The sequence below is a fragment of the Chinchilla lanigera genome, unplaced genomic scaffold, assembly GCF_000276665.1.
Source record: "Chinchilla lanigera isolate Chin_1 unplaced genomic scaffold, ChiLan1.0 scaffold00020, whole genome shotgun sequence".
Taxonomy (NCBI): Eukaryota; Metazoa; Chordata; class Mammalia; order Rodentia; family Chinchillidae; genus Chinchilla; species Chinchilla lanigera.
Genome location: NW_004955421.1, coordinates 4,705,664 through 4,721,823, shown reverse-complemented (window position 1 = coordinate 4,721,823; position 16,160 = coordinate 4,705,664). Strand labels below are relative to the sequence as shown.

At 38.9% G+C, this 16,160-nt stretch overlaps 1 protein-coding gene across 1 annotated transcript in view; it reads right to left on the bottom strand.

Moving 5' to 3' along the window:
- Ctdspl (CTD (carboxy-terminal domain, RNA polymerase II, polypeptide A) small phosphatase-like) overlaps positions 1–16,160 on the bottom strand; it is a gene marked incomplete at its 5' end in the record, with an annotated part of 125,800 nt that extends 109,640 nt beyond the window's left edge. The window contains 1 exon segment of the mRNA XM_005383711.2: positions 16,049–16,160. Coding sequence (XP_005383768.1) covers positions 16,049–16,127 — 79 coding nt within the window.

Here is a 16,160-nt window from a genome sequence, read left to right as displayed (position 1 = left end):
TTACTCTGGATCCCTTTTAAGACAACTTCTCTTCATTTTTCATTTCCCATATTCCAGTATAATTTTACTTTGCTTAATATGAAGGTCCAAACATTGCCACTCCTTTATTCCTACTGTAAATTCCCATAACAGGGTAGAACTGGCAAATCAAGCAAACCATTCCTTTGCTAAAACCAGTATTATCTACTATCTGGCTACTCACTTGTAAACAGAACATTTTAAACCATTTTATGGCTAGCACTCTATACAAATCCAACCTCACTCCAGACCAAACCCCCTGAAAGTTCACCTGAACGAAACTGTCCTTTCGATTCCCAGTAACAAAAAAAAAAAAAAAAAAAAAATCGAAAATGTCCTCTAATGTGGTTCCAGTTTGTATACCTGCACAGCCTTAGCGAGCACTGAGGATCACTTGAACCTCCTTTTTTGTTGTTGTTGTTTTTTTTTTTCCAGTACCGGGAATCGAACTCACGACCTTGTGCTTGCCAGGCAGGTGCTATGTGGCTGAGCTAAATCCCCAGCCCCTGAACCTCCTTTAGGGAGCTTAATTACCAACTTTTGGTTATCTTCCTAGATATTTTCCTGTTGGAAAAAGACAACTAAATGCATTGCATTTTTACTACTTCTTCTGAATTTACCCCTATCCAATGGAAGTAATATTTTAAAAAATTTACTGTAACACCCAACTAGTTTCCAGGATTAGTATTTTTCATTACAGAGAATTTAAACACACAAAGGAAGAGCTGGGATGTAGCTCAGTGGCACAGCACCTGCCTGGCAACTGCGAGGTCCTGAGTTTGATTCCCGACCCCCACCTCAAAAAAAACTAAACACAGAGAAATAGAGAAAATTTAAAATATATATATATATATATATATATATGGTTACCCAAATACCTAGCTGTAGCAAATCCTATGTTGTATCTGTTTCAAGAAAATCTCTCATAAAAACACATGAAAGACACAAACATACTATACAGAAACTATTTTCACATGTTGCCAAACTTGATTTGCATAGTATCACACCATATACATTACTATGGAACATACTTTTTGGTTCAACACTTCATATTTTAGTTTTAGCCATGTTTACAGATGTGATGATAGTTGATTCCTTCTAATCTCAATGAACATGCCTCAATTTATCTAGGATTTTGTTTTTATATGATTTTTCTAACTGGACCTCAGTCCGGCTCCTCAGAAGAACACATTCCTAAAGAGAATCAAATAGGCCACAAGAACTAGCCTTCTTCTATCTCGATGAAGCTACTTCACTTTGTGTCTCCAGGCCACATCACAAGCAGGTTGGGAAGCACTTTACTCACTGTTACAGTTCCAGGGTATAAGTGAGTATTTCTCCCACCTGTGAGTATTTCTCTGGGTGTACAAGCCACTAAAATCTTCTGACACTCTTTTCTAAGTAAATTCTATGGTTTATAACTAAGAACTCTGATCGGTATAATGGGAGTCAATCACCTTTAAGAGGCTCCTTAGCATGTTTCCTTTTAAAAACACCCTGATGCTCTACTTTTATTTAGTTATACACCTAAAAATAGTGTGGGTGATAAAAGGGAGGACTATCACTTCTTCCAGAATTTTACAGATATGTGCTATTGGATTCTTAACTTTTACTATAAATTCTAGCTTTCCTTGTTTCTGGTATTCATAGTACACAAGTGAACATGGGGTGTCAAGAGTTAACAGCAAGACTCAAGAAAACAGATTTCTTATATAAGTAACACAATACCACACATATTATAAGAAAATATGGCCTGTCATCTAGGACAAGCCTTAGAATTTATCCTGTTGCGGCCGGGGATACAGCTCAATGACACAATTGCCTGCCTGGCAAGCAAAAGGTCTTGAGTTCAAGTCCCAGCACACACACAGAAAACAAACAAACAAAAAAAAAAAAAAAAGAAGAATTTATCCTCTTAAGGGGGCTGGGGATTTAGCTCAGTGGCACAGCGCCTGTCTGGCAAGAGTGAGGTCATGAGTTCGACTCCTGGTACCAGAAAAAAAAATGAAAAAAAAAATCCTGTTAAATATGCTGCCTATGGCAGAAGCAAAGAGAGTGGTCTTTTGAAAAAAATACAGGTGCTATTTTTCAAGATGTAAATCTGAAAGGGCCTGAGATATTTTCCAGATACTGCTCAAGTTTCCCTTCAGCACTGAGTCAAGCAGACTAGGTTTAACTCCTGGCTCTACTATTCGGAAGGTACACAGCTACATCACAGGCAAGTCACTTAACCTTTCTGAGATTCAGTTTCCACCACTGTACAATGTGGATAATAATATCAACATATTAAGAGGCTGAAGCATAAAATGGAATACACATTTAAAGAACATGGCCCATAGTACTCATAATGGTAGCTTCATTGGCACTTTGCAAACTATTTTGCACTATAGCGCAAAATTACACTGTTATTACTATTATTTAAGATATGGTCTCAATAAGGTGCCCATTTATTTCATTAAAAATAGTATAGTAAATTCTTATGAGTTTGCACACAATATAAATTTTTTGAAAAAAAATTGCTGAGAATAAAAAGATAAAATATTTTCAGAAAATATTTAACAAATTACTTATACACTCAATTATATAGAACCCCTCAAAAATAATCCAAATAATCCAATTTAAAACAAATTTTAACTTCACCAGAGAAGTTGTATACATGACAAACAAGCACACAAAAAAATAACACCATCAGGGCTTTGGACTGTAGCCCAGTGATAAAGTGCATGCTTAACATATGCAAGGCTCTAGGTTCCATCTCCAGCAGCAGAAAAAAAGAAAAAACCAAACAAACAAAAACAGGGCTGAGAATATAGCTCAGCAGCACAGTGCCTGCCCGGCAAGTAGGCAGTCCTGAGTTCCATTCCCAATCCCCACCCCCCTGCAAAAAAAAAACCTTAGCACCTTAAAAGGTTTAGGAAATGCAAATAAAGGATACAGGAAAGTACTATTAACCACCAGTAGAATGGCTAAGAGAAAGAAAAGAAAGGAGGGAGGGAGGGAACAAAAGAAAGCAAAAGCAAAAAAAAAAAAAAAAAAGACTGACACTATCAAGTACTGCCAAGCATGCAGATTGGCTACATGGCTGATGGGAATACAAAATGTAAGCACCAACCAGAATACTGGGGGAGGGGAAGACAGAAACATTCTACCTTCATTGAGGTGATCACACAGTTGTATGAGTTTGTCAATGATCACAAAACCTTGTGTTAAAACAATGATTTTTATTTTACGCGAATTTAGCTCAATAAATACATTAAGTTTAAAAATACTGAAAGAAAGAAATTAGGTCTGTGGTGGAGATACAATGTCTCTGTGAAACAGAAAAACTAACACTCAGAGCTAAGTACTTACACATTAGACAAGAATTAGCAGCAACACAAATTTTACACTTGTCTGATGACTACCATAAAATACACTGTTACAATCAAATCAAACATAAATATTTTCAGGTATTTCCTCAAAAGAGGGGGGGAAAAAAGCATGGTCCTGACTAAAGTCCTTGAACTGAAATCCACAGTTTCTGACCTAAGTGAGCCAAACACTTAGAACAAATGTATGATATGCTAAGCATAAAAACTAAGTGATGATCAGAACACAGAGAAAGAATTTGAAGTACAGTATTCTTATTGGTACTAAAAGGCTACATTTATTCAAGCCATGAGGGTGGTACAATTTGTTCTTCAAGACACTATGAAACATTGAAAGCTTAGGTTAAATACTAACTCTGAAAAGTAAGAAAGCATCAGTCATCAGATGTTAAGCCACTTCTCTTCAATTTTTAAAATGTGCCGAATGTGTACCAGGATTTTGGAATATTCTGGCAAAGAGCCCTAATACAAATTTTAATGACAAAGAAACCTTTCAGTGTTTAACTTAAAGCAGCTACTCAGAATCAACATGAGCTGCTACTTACACGATTACATAATCCTTAGCACCCATAAAGACTACTGTTGATTAGGCCGTGGTTTCAGAGGACTATACCACTAGTGTTTCAGTCCTGATTCCAAACACTTGTTCATAGCCCAATCCAAAGCTACAAGCAGTTCCTGAGCCTCTGCTCCACGATGTGATGTCATTTCAGAGCCACAAAGACAAATATTTCCTTAATTTAGTTTTAAACAAAGTACTAGATACACTTCTCATTTCTTTGAAAACAGGATGTATGTTAAATGACAAAGAAAACAATTATCTAAAGATTTTTAAAAGACAGGTCACCATGAAATCCTGAGTTTTAAAAGTGTGATGAATTAGAATTTAAGACTTGGAAAATAAATTCTAAAGTATGCATGAGACAGCCAGGTATGGTGGTGCACGCCTATAATCCCCTGCACTCAGGAGGTTGAGGCAGGAGGATCATTGCAAGTTTAAGACCAGCCAGGGCTACAAAGCGAGCTCAAGGCTGGCCTGAACTACATAGCAAGACCTTATCCCAAAAAGACAAAAAAAAAAAAAAAAAAAAAAAAAGTATGTTTTAGACCTTCATTATTACCCAAGGGAATTCCTTCGTTCTCTTTTTAAGTAGCTAGATGCTGCTGGCTTTGGCACCATCCATATAAAACTGCAAAGCCAGTAAAAAGTGTGTGTGGGGGGTGTATGTGTCTGTGTGGGTATCTGAAACCATTTCCAACTATAGCTGCTTCCTGTCTTCTTGCAGTTATTGGCTAAAAGGCCTATGAACCCTCTAGTACTTTGGGGATACAAACCCCTCCCTTTGCCCCCTCACCCAATAACACTAACAGGGAAAAAGGCATTTACCTTGGAATTAGACATGAAATTATGTGGTCTCTTCTGAAAACCTGGCCCTGTCATTCTGGGTTTTTTTTTGGTTTTTTTTTTTTTATTTTTTTGTCTTTTTAAGACAGGGTCTTGCTCTGCAGCTCAGGCTGGCCTTGAACTCACTTTGTAGCCCAAGCTGGTTTCGAACTCGAAATGATCCTCCTGCCTCAGCCTCCCAAGTGCTGGGATTACAGGCGTGGGCCACCACGCCCAGCAGGCAGTGGCCCTGCCATTCTGAATGGGGTTCCTCCCCAAAGTGAGATGCTCTAAGAGTGCAACCAGAGGCAAGTTTCTAGAGCCTACAGACTACTTCCCAGGCAGCAGACTGAAGGTAGATTTTTCCTGTCACTGGCTAGCAAGCCCTGTTTGGTGGCCATGAGCACTAAATCCAGATAAGCTCCTCTTTGTTTACTCCAGAAGGTTATTTTTACTTACTTAAATAGATACTGTCTTAATGGAGAAATAAAATGAGAGCTTTGAGGTTAAACATACTTGCCAATCAAACAGAACAGTAGATCAAAAATGCATGTAAATTAGGATATTCATAAACTTGAAGATAAAATTTTGCTGTTAAGGTCAAAGCGTATTAATGCATCCTTTTAAGGTTGGTGAAATAATAATTAAAGCTGAAGCCCTACTGATGTAAGACTTAATTTCACAATGAATTCATTATCATTTCTCTTTTAGGGGACCATTAAGATTCTCAAAATAGCCAGGCGTGGTGGCACATGCCTGCAATCCCAGCGGTTAGGAGGCTGAGGCAGGAGGATGCTGTGAGTTTGAGACCAGCCTGGGCTACACAGTGACCTCAAGGCCAGTCTGAACTGCATATCAAGACCCTGTCTCAAAAAGACCAAAAAAAAAAAAAAATCTCAAAATACTAATGGAATTTTACTTTTACACTGGTCATTAGTACAATATTAAAATAAGCCTTTAAAATAATAACTTTCCAACTCTAGTCTTCTTCAAAATATTTAATTTAGATAGGTCTAACAGCTAATCAGGTTTAGATAGGTCTAACAATCAGGGGACTTGTGCTTCTGGGAAGATGTAGTAGACCTACTTCTTCCTACTCTTCCCTCTAAGCAAAACTAAAAACCCTGGTATTGTATATAACATAAACGGAAGAAAACTCTGAAAAATAAAGAGAAGATAAATTAGCTAGGGACCTTAGGGCCCAAGGAACACTATGGCAATGATTTCCCTCAGTTTTCTTTTTTTTTTTTTTTTTTTTTTTTTTAATTTTTCTCCGGTACCAGGAACCCTCAGTTTTCTTTTTGCCTCATGGATTCAAGACATGGAACTGAAGAATCTGACTACGGGGGGAAAAACTGACAGTTTCAGACAAGAGTCCCAGCAAAAGCTTACTGAAAGGACAGAAAAGGAACAGTTTAGCAAAACTAAAATCTTTTAGACAATAACTGCTGTACTACAGCCGAACACCACATACACATATACACACATCTGTGAGCCCACCCAACCCACGCCAGCAAACACCTAAAGGGTACCAAGAATTCTACCCTCATCGGGGTAGTATGAGGTACACACCACTATTCCTGATGCAACGGTCTTAAGGAGAGCCAAAGGGAGAGCAGAGACTTTCATCTTCATCCCTGCAGACTGGTAGTAACCTCTCTCCTCTCCCAGCAGCGTAAGCAGAGACTACACGGCCTGTTTGGCCTTCCACTTCCACCCAGCAAAAAACTGCTCCATCTCCCATTGGGATGGTATCAGAGGAACCTGGAAATAGCCACGGCTTTCACCATTCCCAGTGGTAATGAGACCACTCCCACTGCAGCTTACCTGAAACCACAAGGAAGCCGAACTCCCTCTGCTGTCCAGGAGGAAGTCAAGAGAGGCCAAGGGACAGCTTTGACATCTGCCTCTACCTGACAGTTAACAAAGCAGTGCTTCCCTTTCCCTGCTGGAGCAATGTCAGAGAAAATCAACCAAAATAGAAGGTTTAAATAAGATCCAGTCTCATAATATAAAATGTCCAAGTTTCACCTGTAATTCACTTACTACACCAAGAACCAGGGAAGCACAAACTGAATGAAAAAGGTCAATCAATAAATGCCAACACCAAGACAACAGAGATGTTACACTAAAGTAGCCATAATAAAAATTCTTTAACAAGCAACTAGGAGTAAATTTTTAACAATCAAAGTCAAGAACTAAAAAATACAATCATTGAAATACAAATTTCAGTGGAAGGGCTCAATGACAAAATAAGCAAAATGGAGAAAACACAGAAAAATCAATACAGAACAACACAGAGAACTGCAAGAACAAAAAAGGAGAAGAACAGTCAGTATTGATAATTCTGTGGGATAATGATCTAACACTGGTGTCATTGGGATCTTAGAAGGAAAAGAGAAAGGGTAGGTTCTAAAAAAGTGCTCAGAGAAATAATACTGAAAAAGCTTCAAATTTGGCAATAAACATAAATTGAAGAAGCTGAATGAGCCAGAAACAGGGTAACACCAAAGAAATTTATGCCAAATCATAACATACCTAAACGTCTGAACACTGAAGATGGCAAGCCACTTTGGAAGACAGTTTCTCAGTTTCTTCCAAAACTAAACAAAATACTCTCACCATATAATCCAGCAACTGGGCTCCCTGGTATCTAGCCAAATGAGTTGAAAATTTACAGCTACACAAAAAACTTGGACATGGATGTTTCTAACAGGTTTATTCACACTTGTTAAAACTTAGAAGCAACAAAGACGTCCTTCAGTATGTGACTAAATAAGTAAACTGAGGTACAACCACACAATGGGATATTCTTCAGCACTAAAAAGAAATGAGCTACCAAGTCATGAAAAAACACGGAGGAAAAGTAAATCCACGTAAGTGAAGAAAGCTAATCTGAAAAGGCTACATAGTATGTAATTCCAATTATATGACCTTCTAGAAAAGGCAATACTATAGAGACAGTAAAAAGATCAAAGAGCTGCCAGGAGTTGGGTGGGAAAAAGGATAAATAAGTGGAACACAGAGGATTTTTAGGGCTATGAAATTACTCTGTATGATACTATGATGGTGGATACATATCCTTACACATTTGTCTAAACTCATAAAATAAACACTAACCATGAACCCTAATGTATACTTTTGGATGGATATTGGGTGATAATGACGTGTCAATGTAGATTCACCAGTTGTAATAAATGCACCTCTGTGGTGCAGGATGTTGATAGTGGGGAGGTACATTTGCAGGGTTAGGGAATATATGGAATTCTATTTTCTGCTCAGTTTGGTTGTGAACCTAAAATCCTCTGAAAATAAATTCTATTTAAAAACATATTGAACTGAATGAAAATGAAAAGACAATATATCAAAGTTTCTGGGACACAGCTTTATAGCTGCCAAAAGATAAATTTGTAGCACTAAATGCATATATTTGCAAAGAGGAAAAGTTTCCAATCATTTGAGCTGATTCTTCTAAGAATGTAGGTTAAAAAAAAAAAGTAAACTAGAACTAAACCAAGCAGCAGGAAGTAAACAAAGATATTAAAAGAAATCAGTAAAATTGAAAACAGAAGTAATAACATCAATAGAAAGAGCTAGTTCTTTGAAAAAGATCAGGAAAATTGAGAAACCTCTCGCAAGACAAAAAATAAGATGCAGGACAAAAACTGCCAATGGGCTTATTATTACAGATTCTGCATGCATCGATAAGATAATGAACAGTTCTACACACATAAATTTGACAACTTAGATGAAACAGATCAAATCTAGAGAAACAAAAATCACCACTCACCTAATATAAGAGATTATTTGAACAGCTCTACAACTATTAAGAATATTGAATTTGCAGTTTTAAAACTTCCCCCAAAAGAAATCTCCAGCCCCAAATGATTTCTCTACAAAATGAGCACCAATTTCACATGATCTCTTCCAACAAACAGAAGAGGAGGGACCACTTCCCACTTATTTTATGAGGCTGATACCAAACCAGGTAAAGACAATGCAAAAAAAGAAAATGGCAGGCCAAAAAATTCAGAGACATAAAATTCCTTAACAAAATACTACCTGATATAGTTCATCAATATATAGAAAAAAATTATACACAACTATATAAGGTTTGTTCCAGGGATGCACGACTGATTCAATATTCAAAAATCAGTATAATCTATCATATTAACAGACTAAATAAGAAAATCTTTGGCAGAAAAAGCATATGACAAAATTTAACATCCACTCTTGATAAAAACTCAGAAAACTTGGAACATGGGGATCCTCCTCAACCTGATAGAAAAAGCTATTAAAAAACAAAAACAAAAACCTTATGGCTGACATTACACTTCATACTAGAAGACTGTATTATTCCCCCTAAGATTGGGAACAAGACGTCTATTTTTACTAGTCTTATTCAACATACACTACTGGATGTTCTAGTCAGTGCAATAAAGTAAAAATAAATAAAAGGCATACAAGAAATATCAGCGTTTTTGATGATGTGTTTACCTAGTAAGCTGTTCAAAGCTAATAAGTGAGTTTGACAAAGTCATAGAATACAAGTCTATAAAAGTCAACTGTATTTTTATATATTAGCACAAAAGGACATCAATATTAAAAATGCAGCATCATTTATAATTGCTTTAAAAAGAGAACACTAAGATATAACTTTAAGAAAACATTAGTAGGACTTGTTTACTGAAAACCATACAAATTCTATGACAGAATCAAAGAAGGTATAAATGAAGAGACATACTGTGTTCATGGATCAGAAGACAATGTAGTAAAGACATCAGTTTTCCTCAAACTGATTTATGGGTTTAATTCAATTCTTATCAAAATCTCAGCAAGAGATTTTGTAGCTATAGACAACATAATTGTAAAATGCGTATGAAAAAGAATCAGAACTATACCAGCTAAAACAATTCTGAAAAAGAACAAAAGATGGAGGGATCAGTTTACCCTATTTCAAAACTTTATAGTACAGATACACACAGACCAGTGGACAAAATGAGCCCCCCAAACAGACCCACACAAATATGCCCAACTGCTATTTGACTGACATATAAGAAATCCCAAGGAGGAAGAGCAGCATTTCCAACACATGCAGATAAAGCAACTAAACAACCAAAGGGAAAGAACTGAACCTCTCAGTTAATTTTTTAAAAAAGAGACTCAGAATACATTTTGTACTTAAATGTAAAATTATAAAAGTTTTGGAGGGGCTGGGGATTTAGCTCAGCGGCAAAAGTGCCTGCCTGGCAAGCACAAGGTCGTGAGTTCGGTTCCCAGTACCAGAGAAAAACACACACAAAAAAAAAAAAAAAAAAGTTTTGGAAAAAATATAGAAGTAAATCTTTGTGACCTGGTGCTAGGCAGAGTTCTTAGACTTGACAACAAAAGCATAATTGATAAAAAGGAATATTTATAAATTGTACAATATTAAATTTAAAAGCTTTTGCTCTGCAAGAGACTGCTGAAAAAAAAAAAAGACAAGTTATCAAATAGGAGAAATGTTTACAAACCACATATCCAACTAACAATTACTATCTAGAGTACCTGAAGAATTCTCAAAACAGTTTTAAAAATGAAAAAAAAAATGCTATTAGAACATGGGCAAATGACATGAAGGCCATCTCACCAAATAATATATTCAGAAGGAAAATAAGCACATGAAAAGATGTTCAACATGACTACAGATTAAGGAAATGCAAATTACAACTGTAATGAGCTACCACTACACATCTATCAGAATGGCTAAAAAAAAGTGACAACACCAAAAATGAGACTGTGAGAAACTGGATCTCTCATACATTGGTGTCAGAAAACAAATGGTATATTCATTCAAGAAAACATTTTGTAGTTTCTCAAATCAAGTAAACATGCAACCCACCTTATGACCCAGCAATTACACTAAAGAATGTTTATAGCAGTTTAGTCATAGTACCCCAAATCTACAAACAATCTAGATGTCCTTCAAAGGATGAATAGTCAAGCAAACTGTGGTATATCTATGCCACTTAAGTATTTAGCAAATAAAAACTGTTAATACAAGAACATACTACATCAATGACGGTGAGCCTTTCTGAGCTTTCAATGGTAACAGCCTGCTGTAGCACACATGCTATGGGTTTGCCACCACTGCCATAGATGAATCTTCAGAGAATCATGCTTAACAACAACCAAAAAAATCCAAAATACTGCATGCTGTTTGATTCAAGTTAGATAACTTTCCCAAAATGACAAAATTTTAGACGTGGAAAACAGATCAGTCATTGCCTAGTGTGGCAATGAGAGGGAGGGAAGTGGGTTTGCCTATTAAGTGCAACATGAAAGATCATTCTGCTGATGGAATTTCTCAGTGTCTTGACTCTTCCAGTATCAGCATCCTGACTGTGATATACACTACAGTTCTGCAAGATGCTACCATTGGAAAAAAATGGGTACAGGGGTTAAGGGATCTCCATGTGATTTCTTATAACTGCATGTGAATCTACAGTTATCTCTAAATAAAAAGTTTAATTTTAAAAAGTTAATCAAAATGAACCAGCTTCAAATTTGTTCGGTCATCTGAAATCATTACTGCTTCCAAGAGTCTTCCCTTTCTGGAATTTTGCTCACACCTCAAAGTTAAAAATTTTTGACTTAAGATTAAGTGTTACAAACATTTGGAGAAAACACACTTATCACCTTGGGCCAAAATATCTATACAAACAAAGCTGCCTGCACAAATCTTATCTGGGAAATGTATTAGCTCACAAAATAACTATTTAGCTAGTGTTGATACGCTCTTGCTAACACTGCATATCAACTGAGGTTTCTTAGTTTTACTACTGCACAATTCTCTCAAATTATTTCTTGCTCCCCAAAGAGCTATGAGAAATTTCCTTTTTTAGGTTAAAATGTTCATCTATAAAATACAAGTACATTTTCATTAATATTTAAACAAAAAGACAAAGTTCTCTCACTTCTCATCCCTGTCCTCTGCCCAGAGATAATCACTGTTGTTAGCTATTTCCTTCCAGATTGTTTGTGTATTTCTACACTTGCGTACAGTTTTATGTGTGTGTGATATTTCTTACAAAGATAGGATCATACTGTTTATATCATTCTTCAGATTCTTTCCCTTTAAAAATGTCTTGGAAATGTACATATCAGGATGTTTACATCTATTTTAACTCATTCTTTTCAGCAGTCTTGCAGTATTCTGCAGAACTGTGTACCATAGTCTGACTGTTTGCTGCTGATAAAGGATGGTTCAAATTTTTGCTACTGCCAACAACACAGCCATCAGTGAAAAATCCTTATACATGTTTCTTTGAGTGCAAATGAGGTTACTACTCTAGGACAGAAATTTAAGAGCAGAAGTGGAGCTCTGAAGGTAAAGCCAATACTGTGGGCTGTCTGAATCAATACCCATTCCCCATCATTTCTAATTTTTTCTTCTGCCTTTTCCAACAAAGGCTCAAAAAGCTAGAAACTTAGTTCCCTCACATTGCTCATGGCTAGGGAAACCAAGTTACCCAGTTCTGGTCAATTAACATGAACAAAATTTTCTGAGCAATCCCTAAGAATGTTTCGTTTTGTTTTTTGTTTTCCAGGTAAAAGGGAGAGGTACTGACTGGCACTGTTGCTTTTTCCTGCCCTAAAAGTAGTTATGATGTTAGAGGGGTTGTAGCCATGTTATAACATGGAAGAAAGCCAAGAGAATCACTGTGACATTGACTGATATCAAGAAGATGCAGAACTGAAGCCAGCTGCATAGTACTCCCAGATTGCTTATTATAAAAGAGGAATAAACTACTGGGTTGACCTGCAGTAAGTCTAGTTTTTTGGTTACTTGCAGCCAAAAACATTTCTAGTTCCTTGGTGAATTACTGTTTAACAATCTTTATACACCATATTTGCTCACAAAAGTCTATTAAAGAGTACCCATTTCCTAGAGGCTGGGGATTTAGCTCAGTGGCACAGTGCCTGCCCAGCAAACGCAAAGGTTGTGAGTTCGATCCCTGTTGGGAGGGGGGTAGAATACCCATTTCCTGAACCTTTATCAACTTTGACTATTATCAATTATTTAAATGTTTAACCAAGCTGACACATGAAAAGGTTTCATACAAAATGAAGCATCATTTCATACATTCATTGGCCTTTCAGATTTCCACTTCCATGACTTTTTTTGGTGTGGAGGGGGAGAAACTGGGAATCGAACTCTGGACCTTGCACTTGCCAGGCAGGTACTTGTGCCACTGAGCTATATGCTGGCCCCCATGACTTTCTTCTTCATAGCTCTTATTTACTTTTCTACTATACTGTTTAACTTTTGCTTATTGCTCGTAAAAGAAATTTCCAGACAGCAAAATAGGCAGAGTTACATTTATGGGGATATTAGTCTCTGCAACTCTATACTGTCAACAAAATCAAACAACTCTAAGAAATAAACTCTGCATGACAGGCCAGGCTGACAGTAACAGTCATCTCTAAGGGGAGCACACCACATGGCAACGTGCCAAGTAATTCAGCCCATACTGTGCACTTTCTTTGTGAATACACACCAAAAAACGGTTCACAGAATAGTGACACATTAGTGAAGCAGGCCGAGTCCTCAATGTACATCATCTCCTTTAACTTTCACAGCAAACCCTAGAGGTGGTCACTATTATTCCTATTTTACAGAATAAATGATGAAAGTAAACATTTAAAACCAATAATTTCTCTCCTACCACAAAAACTTGCAGAGTCCAGGCTCAACATCTTAAAACAAAATGATTAAATGTTTATATCAATTTAAAATTATGTAAAATATATTGTACCTATCTGAAGAAATCAACTTACTTAAGGTAGAAGCATCACTGAACCTGTTTGGAGGTTCACTAAGCTGAAGAAGCCATTTCAAAATTTGACTGTGAAGTTTATTGCCACACTACAGATGACCAAAATTCTATTCACTGTTTAAAGTCAAAAACTCAATTGAGTAGGATTTTATTTTATTTTATTTTATTTTATTTTATTTTATTTGGTCTTTTTGAGACAGGGTCTCGCTATGCAGTTCAGGCTGGCCTTGAACTCACTTTGTAGCCCAGGCTGGGCTCAAACTCGCAACAATCCTCCTGCCTCAGCCTCCCCAGGGCTGGGATTACAGAGCACTGGGATTACAGGCATGTGCCACCACGCCAGGTGAGTAAAATTTTAATGCTGGGGGGGGGGATCTACTAGCTAGCCACCCCACCCAGGGATGGCAGGTAAAGAATTTCCCTAATCAGTTAGCCACCAATCAATGACACTGGAAAACAAAACTGGCTGTTAAAGAGATTAAAAGATTGTCATGAAAAGAAATGTAAACAAGTTGAATAGAATGCTCTTGCATATGTACACATGGTTTGAATTTTGGATAGATTGTCTCTTTGCTTTAAAAAATCTTAGCAGCTAGAGGAAAGGAAAACATGGCAAAGTGCCTGCTCCTGGAGTCAAATGGGGGCATCAGGGGGGCTGAGGCACTGACAAACATTTCCCTGTTCTATGCCACAGCTCTACAAGAGCTAAGGATTCACTGGTAGGACATCACAGAAAGCAGCCCACAGACAGAAGCACGGGCTCCACGCCTCTTTGAAACCTCCAACCAAACCCTTTTTAAAGGAACGCACTCAGCCAGGTCGCCAGGGCCCCAAAAACTCGCAGTTCCTCCTAAGACTGTCCTCAGAGGTGCTGCCCTTTGGGCCCCAGGGAGACAAGGAGTTCATCTGGAACACCCTCCTGCAGAATTTTTAGCTCATTTGTAGGACGCAGAAAACTGCCTGGGAGTTTGAATTCCTTACATAAAAATAAACAGTCTATAAATGTATACAACAGTTACAGTATTCAGAGCACAAACGGTTGACAAATCCCCAACCTGAGTTACTCTGATGATTCCTTCCACTTTCCTGGTGGGCTTACTCAAGGATCCCTGCTTGAAAAAGGTAGTAAAGTGTTCCTCCCAGCCCCATCCCACTTCCTAGTAGGGGCTGCACTCCTCAATCACTGGCAGAGCAAGTATGGAAGCACAAGTCTGCCGTGGCCAGCTCAGGCCTGGAGAGGGCACTGGGGTCCTGGTGGGTCCAGGTATTTCCAAGGTACATGGCAGAAAGTGAGTGAGGCAAACTTTAGTCACCCAACAAAACAAGACAGATTGGTTGGCCCTTCAAAACAGTTTGTCCAAACCTCAGGACACCAGAGCGGATAATAAGCAGAACATGTGAGAGAAGGAGACATTAATCTGGGGAAGAGGGGGAAGAAACACACCAAAAAATGAAACCGAAGAGGGGGAGTAGGGCTAAAATATGGCAAGACCGAATGAGGCGCAGCAATACAGTACTGGCTGAGCCCTTGGCCAGCTCTCTGGGAGGCGACATTCCTGGCACCCTAAGGGCTCCCCAAGTGCCTGTTTGAGCTGGATTCTAAAAGGGTCATGGACTGCACGAGCCTTGTAAATTCTTCAACAGACTGGTGGCGCTGAGACAAGAGCCCAAAAGAGAGGATAGCTCGGCACTGTCCCTCCTTCCCACAAACACTCTAGAGCCTGCACAGCCATCTAAATATACCCAGACACATGGCCTCACTGTCTGATACAAGGCAGGCACACACATCTGCGCACACAGGTTCATGGTCAGGCATGCAGATCCACACACAGCCTTACTGTGTAGGTACTTCCATACACCCTTCCCAGTCGAGGGACACAACACATTCAGGGTGGTACAGGCACACAAACAGGAATACACACACAAACTGTCAGGAGTGAACACACATACAGCTTCTCTGCGCGTCCAAGCTCCTACACACACACACCACGACCTCTCAGTCGGGCACACACGGACCTCCACACAAGGTACGTATGCAAACTCTCAGGGTGTCAGAAAAATATGCACTCACACCCTTACAATCTGTTGAAGTGTGCACACACAACCTATAAGCACATGCATTCGCGTCCTGTCAGATGTACAGCACACTCACAACCTCTGTTAGGGGCACATACACTTACAATCGCTCCGTCGGGTGCCCCCCAAACCCACGAGGGCGCGCACAGCGCACACACACAATCAATTGATCACAACTTCTCTGTCGGCGCATGCACACTCACCCTAGCTCAATCAGCACACGCACATTTCTAGCCTTTTTCTCCTCCAGGCGCACCCCACACCCACGCACCCTCCTGGCCGGGCGCACCCCTCCCCCAGGCCCGTGCCAACGAACATAGCGAACTCAGGCCGCGCGAGACGTGCCCACGCCCCCCGCCGCAGCCGCCCGCGCCCCTCCTCACCTTTTTCGCCCGCGCCTGGCGCCCGGCCCTCGTCCTCCTTGGGGTTGGTCACCTGGGTGATGATAGCCGGGCAGTCCATGGGTGCGCGGCGCGGCGGCCGCCCGCAGGCCCG